The following is an 18,218-nucleotide window of genomic DNA, read 5'->3' on the forward strand; positions in this document are numbered from 1 at the left end:
TGTTTGTCTAACCTTTAACCTTACAAAGTATCTTTGATGCTGACTGTGGCGGCTGCCTTTATTGTTGTTAAGCAGATGAGAGGAGGATGTGTTCTTACAGCAGACAGAAAAAACATAGAATTTTCAACCTTTAGTTGAAGAAAAAGCTGTCAGTAGACAATGTCAGATTTGAATTTAAAATGTTTTCTTGCTCGTTCTTTTATTTATTTATTTATTTGTTTGTTTGCCTCTTTACAGAGAGAAAGGGTTCATGGTCAGAAAGGAGGAACTCAAGCATTATGGGAAGGCGTTCTCTGGAAAGAACCACCAGTGGAGACGAGTCATGCAGTCTGACAGGCTTTAGACCTGCGACACTCACTATCACCAACTTCTTTAAACAGGTCTCACACACCACACACACACACACACACACACGCACACGCACACAAACACACACACACACAAACACACACACACACACACACACACATATATACAAACATGCCTACACACATGGTTTACATTTTATAGTTCTTTTGGGATCTTTTGTCTTTGTAGTTTTTTATTTGTTTTGATGTTGTCCATTTATTTGTTTTTCAGGAGGGAGACAGACTGAGTGATGAGGATCTGTTTAAGTTTCTAGCTGATATGAGAAGACCTTCTTCAGTGCTGAGGAGACTCAGACCCATCACAGGTAGAAACATTGATTGAGTATTGTTGAATTTCTTAATCCTGATGTCAGATGTCACCTGATACTCATGTCTAATATGCACCATGAATCCCATAGATACTTGTTAATTTGAAGAGTACTGTTTTGTTTTGTTTTTTTCAATTGAAAGACGATCATTCCTTTATTACTCTACCTCCCTGTTTACTTATCCCTTCTTATTCTGTTCTTCTCATCTGTCACCACAGCCCAGTTAAAGTTGGACATATCTCCAGCTCCAGAGAACCCCCACTATTGCTTGACCCCTGACCTTATGCAAGTCAAACCTTACCCAGACAGCAGAGTACGCCCAACCAGGGACATCCTGGAGTTTCCTGCCAGGGATGTCTATGTGCCAAACACCACATACAGGTAAAGAAAAAAAACACATTTGTGGATGAACAACAGAGCTTGGGTTTCTCATCTTTCAGTTTTGCATGACAAGTTAAGTAAGGTAAAGCTCAGTTTCCAAATTACCTGTCAAAAGGTTTCAAAATAAAAGCTGTAATAACAGTTTAATTTTTAAGGTGAAGTCTATGTTAACATAGTCCCTAATTATGTTCATCTGTGAAAATATTACAATTAAAAAGTAACTTTCTATGGTCAGAAAAAAGCACCCTGAATCAAAGCTTTGTCACGTTTTCATTGAGGAATCTTTCAAAGTATGTTCAGTTATCCTGACACTACGCTCTGTTAATGGTTAGCTAATGGTTGAAAAAAAGGCATTTTCTTGTCAAGGTTACTTGAAGAGATGTTATTAGCAGTCAGTTTCTGCTGACCTGGCCTCGATACAGCAGACCTTGTTTGTCTACAGATAACCAGGTGACTTCCTATGCCAGACCTCAGTGGTACACCAGGGAGAGCCAGCAGAACAGGCTAACAAAGAAGATAGTCGTGAAATACTTTCTAAAACCATATTGTTTGATAGTCTTATCTATCACTTCTTTTCGAGTATGTCCTGTGTACAATTGATGTGTTTGAGGTCATTAAACTGGGACGAGGCTGCCGGGTTGCTTAACCTGATCAAGCAACAATTTTCTGCAGGCTGAGAGCCGTGGATTTCAGATCATGAAGTGGGAAGCTTCACATGTTTTTTTTAAGCACTTCTTAATACCACAAACATAACAGAACATTCTTAACACAGGGCATGCACAGCTTTGAAGAGTACATTTAATGTTGATTTACTTGTGAATTGATATTGTTTTGGATAGGAATGTCAACAATGAATTGAGTATCGATTAATTAAATAAGAACTTACCGAAACACATTTGTTTCGATTTTATATCACTTGTAACAAACATCATGTGGTCTTATATTTCGTTCAGCTATCAGGGAGGTGTTTAAACTTTAAAGCATGTTTCAATGTGAAACAGCTGACTGAAGGTGTTGCACACAGCGTGGACGCTCAGCTGGCGGCTGTGGCTGAGTGACAGGTCTGGTCTCTCATCACGTTTTGAACACCTCAATACAATCAATAGCCATTTAATACTGTCAGTTATATACATTGTGTCGTAAAGGTAAATTTGATTCAGGGGAAAAAATGCATTTGGCATTGTTTTTGACATGTAAAAACTTTATGTTTATTTTCATGATTAATGCATAATTGATCGTTAACATTTCCAAAGATCGATCACGGAAAATACTTGAAATTTACTTCCCTAGTTAAGTTTGGACTATATTTCTTCATCTGACATTGAAGAATAAAGTATATAGTATAAAGTTGAAGAACAACACGCTGAGAAATGAAGTCACGTTTCATGGTTCAAGAATTTATTTGGTTTTCATAAATACATCATTTTTAGAGCACATAGCTACTTGTCAGGTTACGGTGTTTGTATGAGGCACATTTACAGTACAGTTACAATGTAGTGATGTGCAAGAGTCAATATGACTCAGTAACTTAGGACATACATAGAAATTAGATTTGCAAAAGAATACCAGGTTAGCATGAACATGGTTTAAATACCTCAGAGTAAAAAAAGCACAAAAAAACAGAGAGAAACCATATCAGTGCGCTGCTAAAGCTATGAACCTCCAATTTTTTGTGCGGTCAGTCTGCTGACATAAAAGATTATTTCCTATGAAACTAGGGCTGAAGCAGTGTAAAATACCAGGACAAATATAAAGCCTTTACTGGAGAGAATGAACCAGTATGTACTTCTTGAGATGTTGAAGATGCAGCGTGTCTTTAAACCTTGACTTGTATAATGCATGCCTTTTATGTAACAACTTGTTTGGGTGTCTGTAGCTCCAGGACAACATGCAAGTATTTTACACCACAAGATAAAATACATTTTAAATAGCTTAGTTGACACAGATGCAGTAAAATACATTAAAATCGACAGAAAATATTTCACCACAGGTAAGAAATCTCAGTTTGGACTTCCTTCCTAATCACCCCTCATGGTTTTTCCTCTCTCGGCTGTTGTACTGTCACATTTTCCGGCCAGCACTGAGTCAGTTTGCTGATGTGGATCAATACGTCCATTTTGCAAGTGATAGCAGATGTTGCATAATGCCAAATCTACTGTCCCCACTGGATCAGACCCAATAGGTTAACGACCCTCGTGGCAGGGTGGCAGTGTTGCATCATTGCATGTTCAGCATTTTCTGACTTGTGACATTTTTGGCCTGTTTTTGCTCGGTCAGCACCAACTTCAAAAACTGGGGTAGGAAGCAGTCAGCTTAATGTGGCAAATAAATGAAGAATTTGTCATCATATACGGTACATGGATCATGCATCTGTTAGTTCTCTTGCTGAGCATGTTTGTTGACGATGGCAGAAGTGTTGGTGTTGACTCTTTAGTTTCAGTTGAAGCTCTGAAAAGTAAGGGCTGGTTTTAAGGTGATCTTGGCTGTCTTGAGGGAGTATGAGGGCCCTGTTCCAGGCTTCCAGTAAATACCTTTTCTTCTCATTGAACGCCCCTTGGCCCTCAACCACAAATACCGTCCATTGAGGTTGGTCTCTCCACAGACATTGTACCACCAACCACCTGCAAAAGGGTCAGGACCAGAGACATACATTATAGAAACATGACTGAGTCTTTACAATCTGTCCTGTATCAAATCAGCCTCTACATCTCTTTACCTGCATAACTGCGAGCACAGTTGGAGTTTCTGTGGTTGTCATTGTTTCTGTCTTTTGTGAAGAATCTCATGCCGGTGCTGTTGGCCATGGCATCAGACAGGTCACCAGAGAAGTGGCTGACATGAATGGTGTAGTCTTTGGAAGGACCCTCCAGTGAGAAGCGGTACTCAGCCCAGTGCTTCTCCTCCTTCCAGTCTTCCACATCGATACGCAGGATGTAAACTCCCTGCTTTGTCAAGCTGTGGATCTTCTTCAGGCCCAACCAGAAGTCCTCTGCATTACACATCAGTCAGTTTTTATTAAGTTAGGTGATTTTTTTTCTATATAGGAGATATCCTATCTTATTAGAAGGTGTGCTCTAAAGGTTTCAGTCAAACTCAGAGGCTCTTTTTTTCCTAATTTCTCTCAAAAATGTACAACCCATCCAGTTCTTCATCAGTTTCTACTTTGTCCCCAATATACTACAGAGACTGTAGTTTAATCAGAGCAGGCATACATCTAAATACATGTGTCATCTTTTTGGCCTGCTGGGGATTGCCGCAGAAAACTCTGAGATTTAATCTTTGGACAAGACGTTGTGCAAAAACGTAGTGACTTAAATTTATGCCTGCAGGAGCCATTACTTTGAATGTGGCATGACCGCACTTACGAGTAGTGAGTGCATGCAGGGAAAACTGCCAAAACATGTGATATACTTAGTCAATGCAGGAAGTCACTTTATCAGTTCAGAGCCGATATGCAGCAACTACTGTTTCCTATGATCAAGCTCGCAGGAAATACTTCAAAGTGTCCCCAGTCTAAGAATAGATTAGCTCTCCAGTGCTATGGACAGATAGTTTAATTTGGGACAGGGATTTGAGGGACTTGCGTATCAAAAAAAAAAGAAAGAAAAGAAGTACAGGCATCATGATGGCAAATTGTCAATTTTGCAAATGATAAAAGTTGAACATTTTAAATTTAAAAACAACAACTCACTTTCCACATCTCCAAAGCCTTTCTCATACTTGTCCCATGTCTGGTCAAAGTCCACTGACCCATCAACCCTGCGTTGGACGACAGTCGAACCTCCATCTATAGAATGGATTAGAAATATATTTGAGCTCAAGTTATAGACGTAAATTACACAACAGTTTACACAAGTATCAGGAAACCTTCTTATCATAGATAATGTGAATGGGATATCCACCCCACTGTCTGCTCTTTTGATAATTTGTTTCAATGACTAACCAGGTTGATTCTTTTTTGTTGTTGTGTTCCTTGCCTGATGATTGGTGATGTTCAGAAATGTCAATGCTTCAGTTTATGAAAGTCAGTGCCTCTGAATAGAGAATTAGTAGTTTACTGCACTCAATTTGAACTCGCTAGCTGTAGTCTCACCCACCTAAGCCCATTTCACAGTACACGTTGAATGGCTCAGATTGGTTTGGCTTGATAACATAGATTCCACTGTTTGTCTCTCCTTTGTTGAACAGGTCACTGCAGTCTGTGGGGAGGTCTGAAACACAATATAGGAGAACATAAACTTAAAGCGTTCACACACACACACAGCCTTTTTAAACATTTACAGTTAAACCAACTTAGAAAACATTTTAAAAAAAATGTACCATTTGTGTCTAGACCAGTTGTGTTTCCTGTCAAATATTCAAACATGTCCGAAGCTGCAGAATCTGAATTAATTGGCTTGTCGACGGTGTCTTGAAAGCTGTCAGAAGTTAGCTGCAAGAGAGTGCACATGAATAAGGGATAGTTATTAATGTTAAGAGCCCTCATTAAAACAGTTTCCCTCAAATTAGGCACATTACAGTCCCAAATAAAAAACATTATTATTATTTACAACTCAGATATTTCTCTGAGTTATTGTTTACCTTCTCTAGATTTTTGATCTTCATATTCTGGTGGTCGAGCTGCTCGTGCTGCTCCCTCACAGCATTCAGGAGACTGGTGATTGTCTTTTCTTGAGCATCGATCACCTCCTAAGAAATGCGATGATAAAAACATGTTTAGTGCTTCTTAAAGTCCGATGTTTTAAAGAGAGAAGACATGTTGAGTTCCATGAATGGAGTTATTATCACACTCTATGAAATGTTCTTTAAATAACAGAATGCCCATTCATCAAGTTACAGTGTAGTAGCTAGTTAGTGGTTAGATTGGATGAAATTAGATTATCATGATTTATGTCAGAATACATAAAAGATCTTGTAGTGATTAATGTTGTGTTACTTCTATCAGTATGCATTTGAAAAATTGGCAACATGTGCTCAACAGGGGTTTATAGATCTTCCTCAGCAAAGTAGCATGTAGTTTAAATATAATCTAATTCATGAGAGTTCATCAAGTCCTATAAACCACTTACCTTAAGGGTTGAGATTTCTCCGAGCTGTTCAGCAGGGATCAAGCTCTCTGACAGTCCCTTCAGCCGCTCCTCCAGGTTCCCCACCTTGCTCTGCAGCTGTGTACGCTCCTGCAGGATGCCGTTGATTTTGGAGTTTATTTCAAGCGACAGGTTCCTGATCTCTTCATTGTTGGTTTTCAAGAAACTGGTGGTCTTCTTCAGCTCCTCCTCTTCCTCCTTGATCTCCGACGTGACCACCGAGAGCTGGTAGAAAGAGCGGTCGAAAATGTTCAACTTCTGGAAGATGTCGTTGATTTGGGCTTTGGTCTTGTGGACGAACTCCCGTAAACTCTGGCCTAGCTGAAGGAGGCCGTTCGCAAGTAGACGCACGTCATCCAGCATGGCGAAGCGAGACTTTGCCTCGGTTGGGCTTGGGTCTGTGGTATAGCCCCGGGAGGAAAGGGTGGTGTACTCTGCTCTACCTGAGGTTTCCAGAGGGATAGAAGCAGCAGAAATGACTAGCAGCAGCAACAGGCAAAAGAGCTTCATCACGACTTTCTTGTCCCGTCCTGGCTTGTGGAAGATTTTGTAACACAGAGTTTCACTGCTCTTCCTGTCCTCTATTTGATGCTCCACTCAGCACTCTTTGCTCTCCCACTGCCTAGAACTAGACTTCCTTGCTGGTTAAATGATGTGAGAGCAGCAGACTGCCCTGTGTTATATACTGCCCTCTCAGTAGAGGAGGGGGGATTAGCTGATCATTAAACCCTACTATGTTTTAGCTCTGTGCCCTACCTCCTCCCAAATCCCTCCCGAGCCCTCCCACTCCTGAACAAACAAATCACAGCAGTGAGCAAATGACATATAAGTCCCCCCCTTCTTTACTGCCCATTTAACCCCAATCCCCTTTCCATACCACACCCTACCCTGCTCTCCATCTGTGGTGCAGAGCTTTGGCTGATCAGCAGAAAGCCAACAATGGCCATCACTGGTTTTTGATGGATCGTCAGTCTGATCAATCTCAAACCTTATAACCCTGCGCACACTTTGCTCTGATTGATAATGCTGTGTGTAATTAATGCTCTGGGGTTTGATTTAGCATCCTGCTGAATCAGCCCAGCACCCAGTTCTCTCTCCCTCCTTCTTCTCTCTTCGCGTTGGGAGGGGAGTGAGCCTGTCATCTGTACCAGGGTTGAGCTTCTGGGCATGAATGATGTTGTAGAGTTTGGACAGTGTGTACTCATCATCTTGGTTTTATTGCTCAGCCTTGTCATTTTTTATCAACCTTGTCATGGCACGTGTGATCTTTTTTTTAATGCCATGGGACATGGAAGCGGAGAATATATACTTCACAGATTTGCTTGCAGCTTTAAAAGAATCAGTTTTGTACATTGAGTCCTGTTGTAAAAATAAAAGGAATTTCATAGTGAGTTGTTTTGGGCAGACTCGCAATGTTGGTGAAATATGTTCACTTCTAGCCTGAGAGAGAGGAGGAACTAATCAGTGAAATGACTAGGTGGAGTATTTAATTGGAATATAAATATTTAGACATTTGGCACCCAATGCTGTGTGGTTCTAAATCTCTAAAGTGAGCTTGCTCTGTTACAGGGTGTCAAGAAGGCCTTCCAAACCAAAATTATTGCTTTTCTTGCAGTCACTGCTTAATTTGGCCCATCAAAGTCCTGAACTGAAAAAATAATACTTTTCAATGTATATTGCTCTCAACATGTATTTTCACCAGTCAGCTGTTTAGCCATTCTATATGGAGATTATTAACTTATTATGACAGATGTTTGTTGTCTTAGAAGTGCAGCAGAAAGTGTTGGGATGTCACCTTTTGTTAACTTTGGTTTGAAATGGAAACATTTTAGCACTGTGGCCACTGCAGTGCAACTTAAAATACCACATAGTCATGGTAATGAGCTTTTCTTCTGCAATTTGCGGTTATAGGGACAGATTACCTCAGTGCCCTGTAATTTAAAACTGCAGGGTTTTCCATATGAATACAGGCTCCTATAGAAAAGAAAATAATGATCACTGATTAAGTCAAAGTTCCAGGAATTTGCTCAATCAGCATAAAGCTTGGACAATTATCAGTATCCTTCATACCAGCACTGTGGTTAGCACCATGGCTTAAGAGCAAGAGGGTAAAGAGTTTGAACCTTTCTCTGAGGAGCTGGTTTTAAATTAGCTCTAGAATTTCACATAGAGTAGAGTAGTTTCTTTGCTGCTTTGCAATACTAGCCATGGACTAGAAAGCTAAAAGCTCCACTGCATCCAAACTGCAACGATAACACTAAAGCAGAATTAAGCTAATCTGCAGCTTTGAGTTTCTTTCACTTCACATTGGGTTTTGTTAGGTTGTTTATATATATATATATATATATTTTTTTTTTATTGAATTTTCATGCATATGAATTCATAATAATCAGAGTCACAATGCTGAATATAGACCAAAATATCCATAGTGTAGTCAAAGTTAGACTAGAAAGGAACACTAAGGGTGTCGTGGAACTTACCAAAACACCGCTTATAGATCAACAGAAACAGCTAAAAAACTAAAAGAGTTAAAAAGAGTAAGTACAATAAAAATAAGATAAAAAATAATCAAAATAATAATAATATTATCTAATCAATAATACATTGAGGAGTGAATTAAAATGTTAGGAGCAATTAAAAACAAAAGAAGAACACGCAAACAAGAACTTTTGTCAAGTTTTTTAACCAAATTATTTAAGAGTAAAATATCAAACCTCTGAGTGAACTTGACACGGAAACAACTGGACTCAATCCATTGCTGGTAGATTGCTATCGGTGTGAAGTTAACACTGTTAAACACAGCATCTATAGAGTCATCGATAAAACATGCCCATTCAATGTTTCAAGATAAAAAATACGAAACCTTTCTCTTTGCACAGTTCGTAACGATTTCATGTACATTATTAATACAAGCACGTTTTTTTATTCTAATGAAAAATAAGGTGGATAAACTTAGTGTTGATAGCTTTCAACCTTTGGAATTTACTGACAGTGGTTGTCTTACTGTTGGGCAGTCATGTTTATTTGCCATTCCTTCTCTGCATTCTCCAAATTACCAGAGAATACTTAGTCACCTGGCCTATTTGAGAAGAGTGTATGCTTATCTATGTTTAGAGTCAGTAAACAATGACTTTTCCCCCTTATTTGGTCCCTGGGCTCAGATGGGGAAGGTATCCAGCTGTAATTAGAGTAAGAAGTGTATTAGGACACCTACAATGCTGAGTTTGCTTCTAGGGTATCCCCTTAGTACTGATTAACCCAAGTTAAATTTGAAGAGAGGAACTGAACAATCAGTGATACTTCCATTCGTGTTTTCAGGAGTGTTTCGACATTGTTCACAGTGAGGTCATTTTCATTGTAAGGACAGAATAGATGAAGGGTACCAGAGGATAATGAGTGAAATTCTAGTCCATGGATGGACAAAAAAAGATTCCCACGCTTCATTGTCAGTTGTGGTTACAGCTGTGGTCTCAGGGGGGCTGCCCCCCACAGGCTGGACTACGTCATTGTGGTTTATCAGCTGATCCCAGGTTAATTTACACTTCCTACTGTGGACCCTTCTCCCCTCTCTCAACAAAGTAGTACACTTTATTTTTAAAGGAACATTAGCTGTAGCTTTGCTGACAGCAGTGATCACTGTCGTAAAATTTCCCTACCACCTTTAGTGTTTTTTATTGTTTTATTTTAATAAAAAGAAGTTAGACAGATTTTTAGAGGAAGTTCATTTCTTATTGGGATGAATAAACTCAGGTCAAACGTATCATTTATTCCAGGATTAAGTAGCTTGTTCAGTGATCTGAATTAAAAACGTAAGTGTTACTTTTTTCTTACAGACCTGGAATAACCTCCCAGATAATATTACACAAGCCCCGACTCTGACCACTTTAAGTCTAGACTAAGACAGTCCAGATGAAAAACATTCCTCTTTTTAGCTGTTTACTCTGCTCTCTAATGGATAGAAACCCACTTTTTAAACCTTAGTTTTTATCTCTCTACAAACTCACTGCAAACTTTTAATTTATTTTAACGAGACTTTTAATTAAATATTTGAACTCATTTTACTTTATTTATTTCTTGATCTTACATTTTAAAATATTTTATTTTTTAATGCTTATGTTTGTTTAATGCTGTATTTTAAATTGGAATTAAGCTGATATTAGATCTACAATAAGTTGTTGGGCATACAGTTACCCTGTGGGGTGTCAAGAGGTCTGAGCCAGCTTCAAGCTGCGACTGACACAGAAAAAGATTCAATGTGTGAGTCTTAACCCTTGGGAAGAAGTTCTGAGATGAATCGAATAATTTAAGGGTTCATTTCGGTTAAGACAAGATCAGTTGTGATTCATTGTCCGGCGGGAAAGTAAGACTCTGCAAGTTACAGACTTCAGAGCAGCGAAGGGGGCAGATTATTTATAATAATACCTCCTGATTTAAATAAATAACAAGACCCAACACTGTTTACGTCAAGTTACATAAGTACACAGAGAGAGGGTAGATCAAACATAACTGGCTGCATAAAAAATTGTCATGCTTACAAAATGTTTAACATTTTTGCTGTATGTTTTGATTGTTACTGTTCTGTTTTTTTTTTTTTGCATGTAATTACCTTTACATTGTATGAGTTACTCTTACATAATTCATAAACAATCCTTATTCAACTTCAACTGTCAGCTATCTCCTAAGACAGAGAAAGACCCTGAAAAATGATTGATATTGAGTGGTAAAATGATGAATAATTACCACTTAGTAGCTATTTTACCGACTGCTGTGGCCTTGACCTCTTTAACTGATCAGTTTGTGGAATCTTTCATAACTGTGCGATGGAAACAGGTCATGCACTTTCAAAGACATGTGGTTTATGTCAGAGTATGAGGTCATGGGTTGTATTGACTTTTTTGAATACAGTATACAGCAACAGTATTGGCATTTCCTTGACTGTAAGAGGAAAAAAGAGAAAGTTAAAACATGCATGTAAATAATAGCAAGTGTTAGGTCTTAGAACTAAATCCGTACTTTATGAGGAAGCTAACATAGAAGTAGATTTGTGATTAAGCAAGAAAAACAATGGTTATTGCTACTTTTTACAATATACTATACATGCTTTTAAATAAATGTGATTCTGTTGATGGATCATTTTGGGGTTAGGTACTTAAACAACATAACTCATGGTGTGTCTTTTTTCTCTGTCTGTGTGCTTGTGTGTGTCTCTCTTAGGAATCTGCTGTATGTGAACCCTCAGAGTCTCAACTTTGCCAACCGACAAGGCTCCGCCCGCAACATCACAGTCAAAGTGCAATTTATGAATGGAGAGGATCCCAACAATGCAATGCCGGTATGTCACCATGAAATACATCAGACTGAAGAAAGCTTCAAAGATATGTTGAAATCATTCTTGTTAGTTTTTTGTGTTAGGTTGAAATCTAATGATGTATTCATTTATTGAGAATGTGAAAACACAGGTAAGGAGTATTTGCATATGTTGAAAGCTGTGCACTTCATTACTTAACAGCGATGTGAATGCTGCCACACATGCTCTGGGTAAATACAAATACATACGGCCACACGCAGCTTCATGATCGCTTAAATGTCCACTTTTTTCATCTCCCAGGTGATATTCGGGAAGTCCAGCTGTGCAGATTTCTACAAAGAAGCCTACACTTCTGTGGTCTACCATAACAGGTATTTCTTTTTGTCTGTTTATAGTCTTTTCCTTTGGTTGGAATAGTCTTTAGTGATCGGGTGATTGGGATAATGATTAAACAAAGGTAGAAACATGCTCTTTCCAATACCCTCAAGTTTGACCTTCAAAACCATCGCAGTATTCTAATTTCATTCAGGCGTGTCGTTTTTTTTCATCACGATGCGATTAATGTGAAGACCTCTTTTGGGGATTACATGATAACTGTAAGTTCTGGAAATCTGACAGGCTTAGTTTCATGAAGAACTGGATTCACTTATATTCTTTATTAATCTAATATCAGCCCAGCATCCACTCTTACACCTCCATTATCTCTTTTGATGGCATTCATTAAAGAACAGGTGGAGTCAACCTTCTGGTCAGTGTCAAGTGGTGTCCTTGGCACAGTTTTCTCCCATCCTTACAGAAGAGCTGAGGGGTCTCTAATGTTTTATCACCACCATTAGGTGTTTTTTATGACAGTGAGCTGTTTGTCATTAGTCACTCAGGGGTCACAACTTTAATGCTCAACCTGGAAATGATGTGCCACTGTGATAAGGACAACATGCGTCAGCACTTAGTCAGTTACAGTCTGAATTCCACTTTGAATAAGCCTCAGTTCTCAAGAAAAGTTATTGAAGTGGAAATAAAACAACTCACAGAAAACGTTTTTGAATTGGCAGAATCTCTCAGCTCCGAGTACTCTCCATCCCCGAGGTTTCGTTCTGTTTCATAACCAGAATATTTGTTCCCATAAGAAATGAGGCCCCCTTTGTGACCTTTTTTTCCCCTAGCAGTTTTATTCATGTCTAATTTTAAAGCGTTCCCGGTGGTTTTGTTGGTGGGCCTGCAGTAGTTGGGGGTTATTTGTTTGGAGCATTGGGTTGAAGCAAAGTTTCCCCCCTGGGGTACCACAAAGAATTCAGCAAAAGTGACGGTACGTTATGTAATTTCTTATTAGACAGCTTGACTTTCACTATGAGGGACTGCTTGTTCTGTAAACAAAGATCACAAAGTTATAAATGGACTCAGGCAGAATAACAGTTATAGGAAATTTGCAGATTGCAATTATATGCACATTTGCACATGGGCAGAAAAAAAATGTACTACTATATCATATATATTAAGTATTGAGCCTGTTAGCTAGAATAGTACAACATAAGGGCTATAAACTATTTGTATTAGTTTCTAAAATGAGTTATTGTTTTAATGTTTTGGGGAAAGCATTTGGAGAATGACTGACTTGTTCCTTATTGGACAATATGTTTGGTCGAGGTTACACCGGTATTGAGAGGGCATGACCCCAGAGCAGGCAATCAGTAGAGAAAAGCAGTTAGAGTCATTTTGGCCCTGATGCAGAATAAAGAAACTTTTATAGGAAACAATTAAACAGTCACCTATTAGAATAAACTCTGTCTAAAGTTAGACATTGTTTTGCTTTTACTGTGTGGTCAAGCAACAGGAGATTTTAGTAGATTGGTACATAATTGATACTATGAGGTTTTGGCACAATGACCTTAAGGTGACACCCTAATATTACTCCCTTCCCATGCTATCACCTGCTGAATATAGAGCAACATGGGTGGATTTTTTTTGAATAGTCTAACTTCACTCTTTTGATTGTGATCAACAGATCCCCTGATTTTCATGATGAAGTCAAGATCAAACTGCCTGCCTCCCTGTCGGACCACCACCACATTCTCTTCACCTTTTACCACGTCAGTTGTCAGCAGAAGCAGAACACACCGCTGGAGACCCCTGTGGGGTACACGGTACGACACAGTCACAGACACAGCTTCTATGACCACATCCTGTGATTATGTCATGGTTGTAGGTTAAAGCTGAGTAAGGCTAATTCTTTCTTTCACATGGACACATCTTGTATTTTTAACAACACACAGATTTTGAGAAAAATGTTTAAGTTTGCATTTGAAGCATGAAAGTAAGTTTTACAGTATGGTCTTAACCAAAAGTCAAACTCTCTTAGGTGTTGTCTTATGATTTATATTTCTCTTTCTGTCTGCAGTGGATCCCCATGCTGCAGAACGGACGTCTACGGACAGGACACTTCTGTCTGCCCGTCTCTCTGGAAAAACCACCACAGTCCTACTCTGTTCTCTCACCAGATGTGAGACACATTTTTCTTTTATGAAGTTTTCTAAGTGTTATGAATCAATAAATTGGATTATGAAAAAGCTAAAGATTAGTTAAGACATAATAAAAGGTAGCAGTAATCATATTTTTGTCTTAAGATTGCAGCTCTAGCTGTAATAATGTTTTATGAATGGTAAAGAATTTATGCGCACCAGCCAATCCAAGTGACATGTTGAGTCGAGAGAAATAACTGTTTTGAATGACTCAGCACTTAAATTGTTGAGTTTCTGAAGAATCTGACACCCCCCCCCCCACACACACACACACACACACACACACACACACACACACACACGCAGTTATTTTCTTAATTCCTCTAATGAATCTCACTTTGATGTTTTTACTGAAGGTTCCTCTCCCTGGGATGAAGTGGGTTGACAACCATCGAGGAGTATTTAATGTAGAAGTGGTGACTGTTTCAACCATCCACACACAGGTAACAGTACCGTGTATAGTCCTGCTACTAATTACAGATTTAGGGATTCAGTTTTGTCATCTTCTACCATCCTACTCTTTTTCATCCTCACAGTTGATGCTATTAGTCTGTCTGAGCGGAGGGAAAATGCTGCTGCTAAATTAAAACCACATTCTCCTTAAAAATGTTGTTACATCAGTTCCATCGAATCATTTTGATCTTGCACACAGATTTCCTTTAGAAATTATCTAACAGAGAAGAGGAACAACACTGTTTTCACTTTTAGACAGTAATTCGTCCCCAGCATCAGTTTATTAGCAGACAAACCTCACCGCGCCAGTAATTTACGGAGTCTACTCCATCTCTGTGTCGGTTGGGGTGTGCAGGGCTTGACTGTGGTCCCAAGGAGCCTAACTGGGACTAATGTGCTCATAAATCACTCCTCCTGGCGCAGATTAGACTTGCTGGATTCTGCTGTGTTCTTGTAGAAGCCTTCGTTTTGTGGTTGGTGAGCCAACTTAAGACGAGTAGATCCAAGCTTACTTTTGTTTGTCAACTAGCTACCAGACTTCAACTTTCTCTCTCTTAAAAACAGTTTCAACATTTTTTGTCAAGCTCTATCTCTTCTACTTTTGCTCTCCTTTCCCTTCATGCATTTTTATCTCCTTTTATGCTTTTTCTCCACATTGTCTTGAATCACTTTTATCTCACTTTCTCTCCTCTTCTCATCCAGGACCAGTACTTGGATAAGTTCTTTGCCTTGGTTCACGCCCTGGATGAGCACATGTTCCCGGTCAGGATAGGAGACATGCGTATCATGGAGAACAACTTAGAGACTGAGCTCAAATCCAGTATTGCAGCGCTCAACTCTTCCCAGCTTGAACCGGTCGTCCGGTTCCTTCACCTTCTGCTCGACAAGTTGGTGCTGCTTGTTGTGCGGCCACCAGTCATTGCTGGACAGATAGGTAGGATATTTTATTGTCCACATCTCAGAAACCGTAGATCACATATTGATTATACTCCAACTACACCAGCGTGTTAATCTTCTTGGTGTAGTAAGGTATCAATTTTACATGATTAAGCTGTAGAATGTAGCTGTGGTTGTAGTTTCTAATTTTGCTTTTTATTATGGAGACTAAGACTTAAAAGTAAAAATGTATTCATAACCACTTCACTTCAAACACAAAGTTTTATAAAGTGAGTGAGTGCAGAGGTAAGGGTTTGACTTACCTTGTAAACAGATACCTAAATTAATAAGATTCAAAAGAAGTTGTGTTTTAATACTTTTGAAACAAACAAAGTGACTTAATATTTACATTCAGAACTTTGTTTCATGAGATCATATACAGTGCACAAAAGTACTGTAGCAACATGTTTGTATTTACACTGATCTTTGTCCACGTCTGCATGGTAACATCTGGCACTTTGCCTCTATCTGCGCCATTGTGTGTGTTTGTGTGTGTTCAGTGAATCTGGGCCAGGCATCCTTTGAGGTCATGGCATCCATTGTGAACCGGCTTCATAAGTACTTGGACACTAGCCAGGACATGCATGGCCGCAACGGCCTGCTGTCTTCCTACATCCACTACGTCTTCCGGCTGCCCAGTGCAGACCCCAACTCCCCGTCCCCAGGTATGTTCAAAATCAAAACGTCTCATACCACACATCATTCTTTATTCTTTGTCTGTTTCTTTGTTTTCCTCTTTTAAGTTAACTCCATTCAACCCTCCACTCACCTTCACTGTGTTTCTATCGTCAACCCTGCCTGCCATAATTTTTCTTCTTCTATTTCTTTTTATCTTTTGCTTTTTTTTATTCCTCCCGCATCTATTTTGTTTCTGCCTGCTCAACACAGACCCCAACTCATCCGTATCAGGTACACAAAACTGTACATCTTAACTGTGTGAATTGATTGTTCTCATCCGCATAAGACAAGACATAGTTTTCATGTTTTATTTATTTCCAGTGGAACATTAAATATGTGCTATGTCAAGCAAAATTTCTGTTTAAGATAATTCTTCATCCCCTGTGGAGACAAGAGCAGTGGCTGATTATTAAGGAAAATAAGTTTCTTGACTTTACGTTTTTTTTCTCCATGTGGCATTTAAGTTTTTTGTTTGACTTCATATAATTTTTTTTGTTCTCTAATTATTTTTTGAAAGATATAAGAAATTATTAGAAATTTAAGACATGCTGGGATTGTGCGCAGAGTTATGCTTTATGTCAGAGGACCTTCATTGACTCAGCAGAAGCAGTTACCCCATTACATCCCAGCTATCATCCCACTCTCCTTTCTCCGTATGTTTCCCCAGGCCCTGGAGGGTTGGGAGGTTCAGTTCACTATGCCACTATGGCTCGTTCAGCGGTACGACCAGCGAGCCTCAACCTCAACCGCTCCCGTAGCCTCAGCAACAGTAACCCTGACATCTCTGGCACGCCCACTTCCCCTGATGACGAGGTCCGCGCCATCATCGGCAGCAAGGTAAGTCAGCAGTGGAGATCTTCAATTAGACTTCAGCCCATGACATTCTTTTAATCTCAATACTTTGAGGGTTAAGTCAGATTTGTGTGAGGGCAGAAGGCACTCCAACTCAAAATGTTACACGTGGTTCTCATGTGGGCAGCAGGGATAAACAGTAATGAGGGGCAAATATCACAGTTACATGTTTATCAAAACTCTCATTGATTTGTGATGTATTTTGGACACACTGGTGTAAGGTGATTGTACCGATCTATGGTTCTTAACCCACACAATGCACAGCCCTCGCATGTGTTCATTGCCCAGGGGGTACTATTTTATCAGCGTGCAAACTGTATAGCCAATGTGTAAACATAGGATTGGACATGTTATCTTTCTAACCCCTGTAACAGCAACCTGACATACACACCCACACGCATGCCCTCACAACGCACCAAGTGTGCAAGTTGTGAAAGGCACTAGAGAAGAGTAACAGTCACATTGGCAGGCAGATACATTGTTTCAGTTGTCATTTAAAGACATTAATGATAGCACCAGTTTCTGCTGGTTTCCTTCCTTCTCTTTTATTTGATTTATGTGTTGTTGTGTATTTACCTTGAATGATGCCCCACTTTTTTTATTTAACCCAATACTTCCTGACAGTCTGTGAATGCAGCCCCTTGTTAAATGAATGTCCCCTTTGCAGCTTCTACTTAACTAAACCTTTCTTTTCTTGTCTCTGAGGGAGGGGGAGTTATGTCTAAAGGGAGAGAGAGAACCTTAGTGCTTTGCTCCTCTGTGGTGATGATTTGGATTTTTTTTTAATTCACTGACATTAACCTTTATTTTTGGTCCTTTGGCATCTTCCAGCAGCCCTGACCACTGAACCTCTTTAACCTGTCATTATTCCTTCCCTCCTCCTTCCCCCGTGCTGCTCGCTCACTCCCTTGCTTCCTGCCTGCCTTGTGTCCTTTGACCTTGGCACGCCTAGGGCTTAGACCGCTCCAACTCGTGGGTGCACACCATGGGCTGTAAGAGTGCCCCCTGGGGATCCAGCCCTGGGTCCGCTCCAGAAACCATGCAGGTGGTTTTATGAATGCCCCGTCCTTCACCTTGCCTCACTGCAAAAACAGCTCACCCTTTTCACCCTGAAGGATACTGGGATATTTGGAGTTTTGGTTTTTGTTGGCACTTTGAGAGAGGTTATTTACTGAAAGAAGGATGAGAGTTTGGGCATTGCATATTCTCTTTATTAATATTGTCTTTGTCCTGATGTCATGATCATATTTTCCATTTATAGATTAAACTGATTTTAAAGCTACTTCCAGGCTTATGTAGTCACTTTGTGTTAAATGTACCAAAACTACAAC

At 39.5% G+C, this 18,218-nt stretch overlaps 2 protein-coding genes across 10 annotated transcripts in view; one reads left to right on the forward strand and one right to left on the reverse strand.

Annotated features, from left to right (window-relative positions):
• Nucleotides 1-18,218, forward strand: part of dock7 (dedicator of cytokinesis 7) — a 51,731-nt gene that overhangs the window by 11,008 nt on the left and 22,505 nt on the right. For 4 of the 9 annotated variants that reach the window (XR_004634531.1, XM_034706505.1, XM_034706520.1 and 1 more), the window contains exons 12-22: nt 238-380; nt 580-673; nt 895-1,057; nt 11,359-11,476; nt 11,753-11,823; nt 13,455-13,593; nt 13,848-13,949; nt 14,325-14,411; nt 15,124-15,355; nt 15,858-16,022; nt 16,703-16,872. Coding sequence is in view for 8 of the 9 variants with exons in the window: in XM_034706505.1 (XP_034562396.1) it covers nt 238-380; nt 580-673; nt 895-1,057; nt 11,359-11,476; nt 11,753-11,823; nt 13,455-13,593; nt 13,848-13,949; nt 14,325-14,411; nt 15,124-15,355; nt 15,858-16,022; nt 16,703-16,872 (1,484 nt within the window). In the remaining variant the exon portion in view is untranslated. Of the gene's footprint in view, nt 1-237; nt 381-579; nt 674-894; nt 1,058-11,358; nt 11,477-11,752; nt 11,824-13,454; nt 13,594-13,847; nt 13,950-14,324; nt 14,412-15,123; nt 15,356-15,857; nt 16,023-16,245; nt 16,267-16,702; nt 16,873-17,839; nt 17,933-18,218 lie in introns of all 9 variants that reach the window. The other 5 variants (XM_034706470.1, XM_034706480.1, XM_034706460.1 and 2 more) reach the window with 3 other exon arrangements.
• On the reverse strand, nt 2,434-6,780 carry angptl3 (angiopoietin-like 3). The gene is made up of 7 exons (XM_034706537.1): nt 6,127-6,780; nt 5,639-5,746; nt 5,378-5,489; nt 5,155-5,268; nt 4,749-4,844; nt 3,774-4,046; nt 2,434-3,678 (listed from the first exon to the last, which is right to left on the reverse strand). Exons 1-7 carry the CDS (start codon nt 6,652-6,654, stop codon nt 3,494-3,496), a joined length of 1,416 nt encoding a protein of 471 aa, XP_034562428.1. The 5' UTR covers nt 6,655-6,780; the 3' UTR covers nt 2,434-3,493.

This window comes from Notolabrus celidotus, chromosome 2, assembly GCF_009762535.1.
Source record: "Notolabrus celidotus isolate fNotCel1 chromosome 2, fNotCel1.pri, whole genome shotgun sequence".
NCBI classification, from domain to species: Eukaryota; Metazoa; Chordata; class Actinopteri; order Labriformes; family Labridae; genus Notolabrus; species Notolabrus celidotus.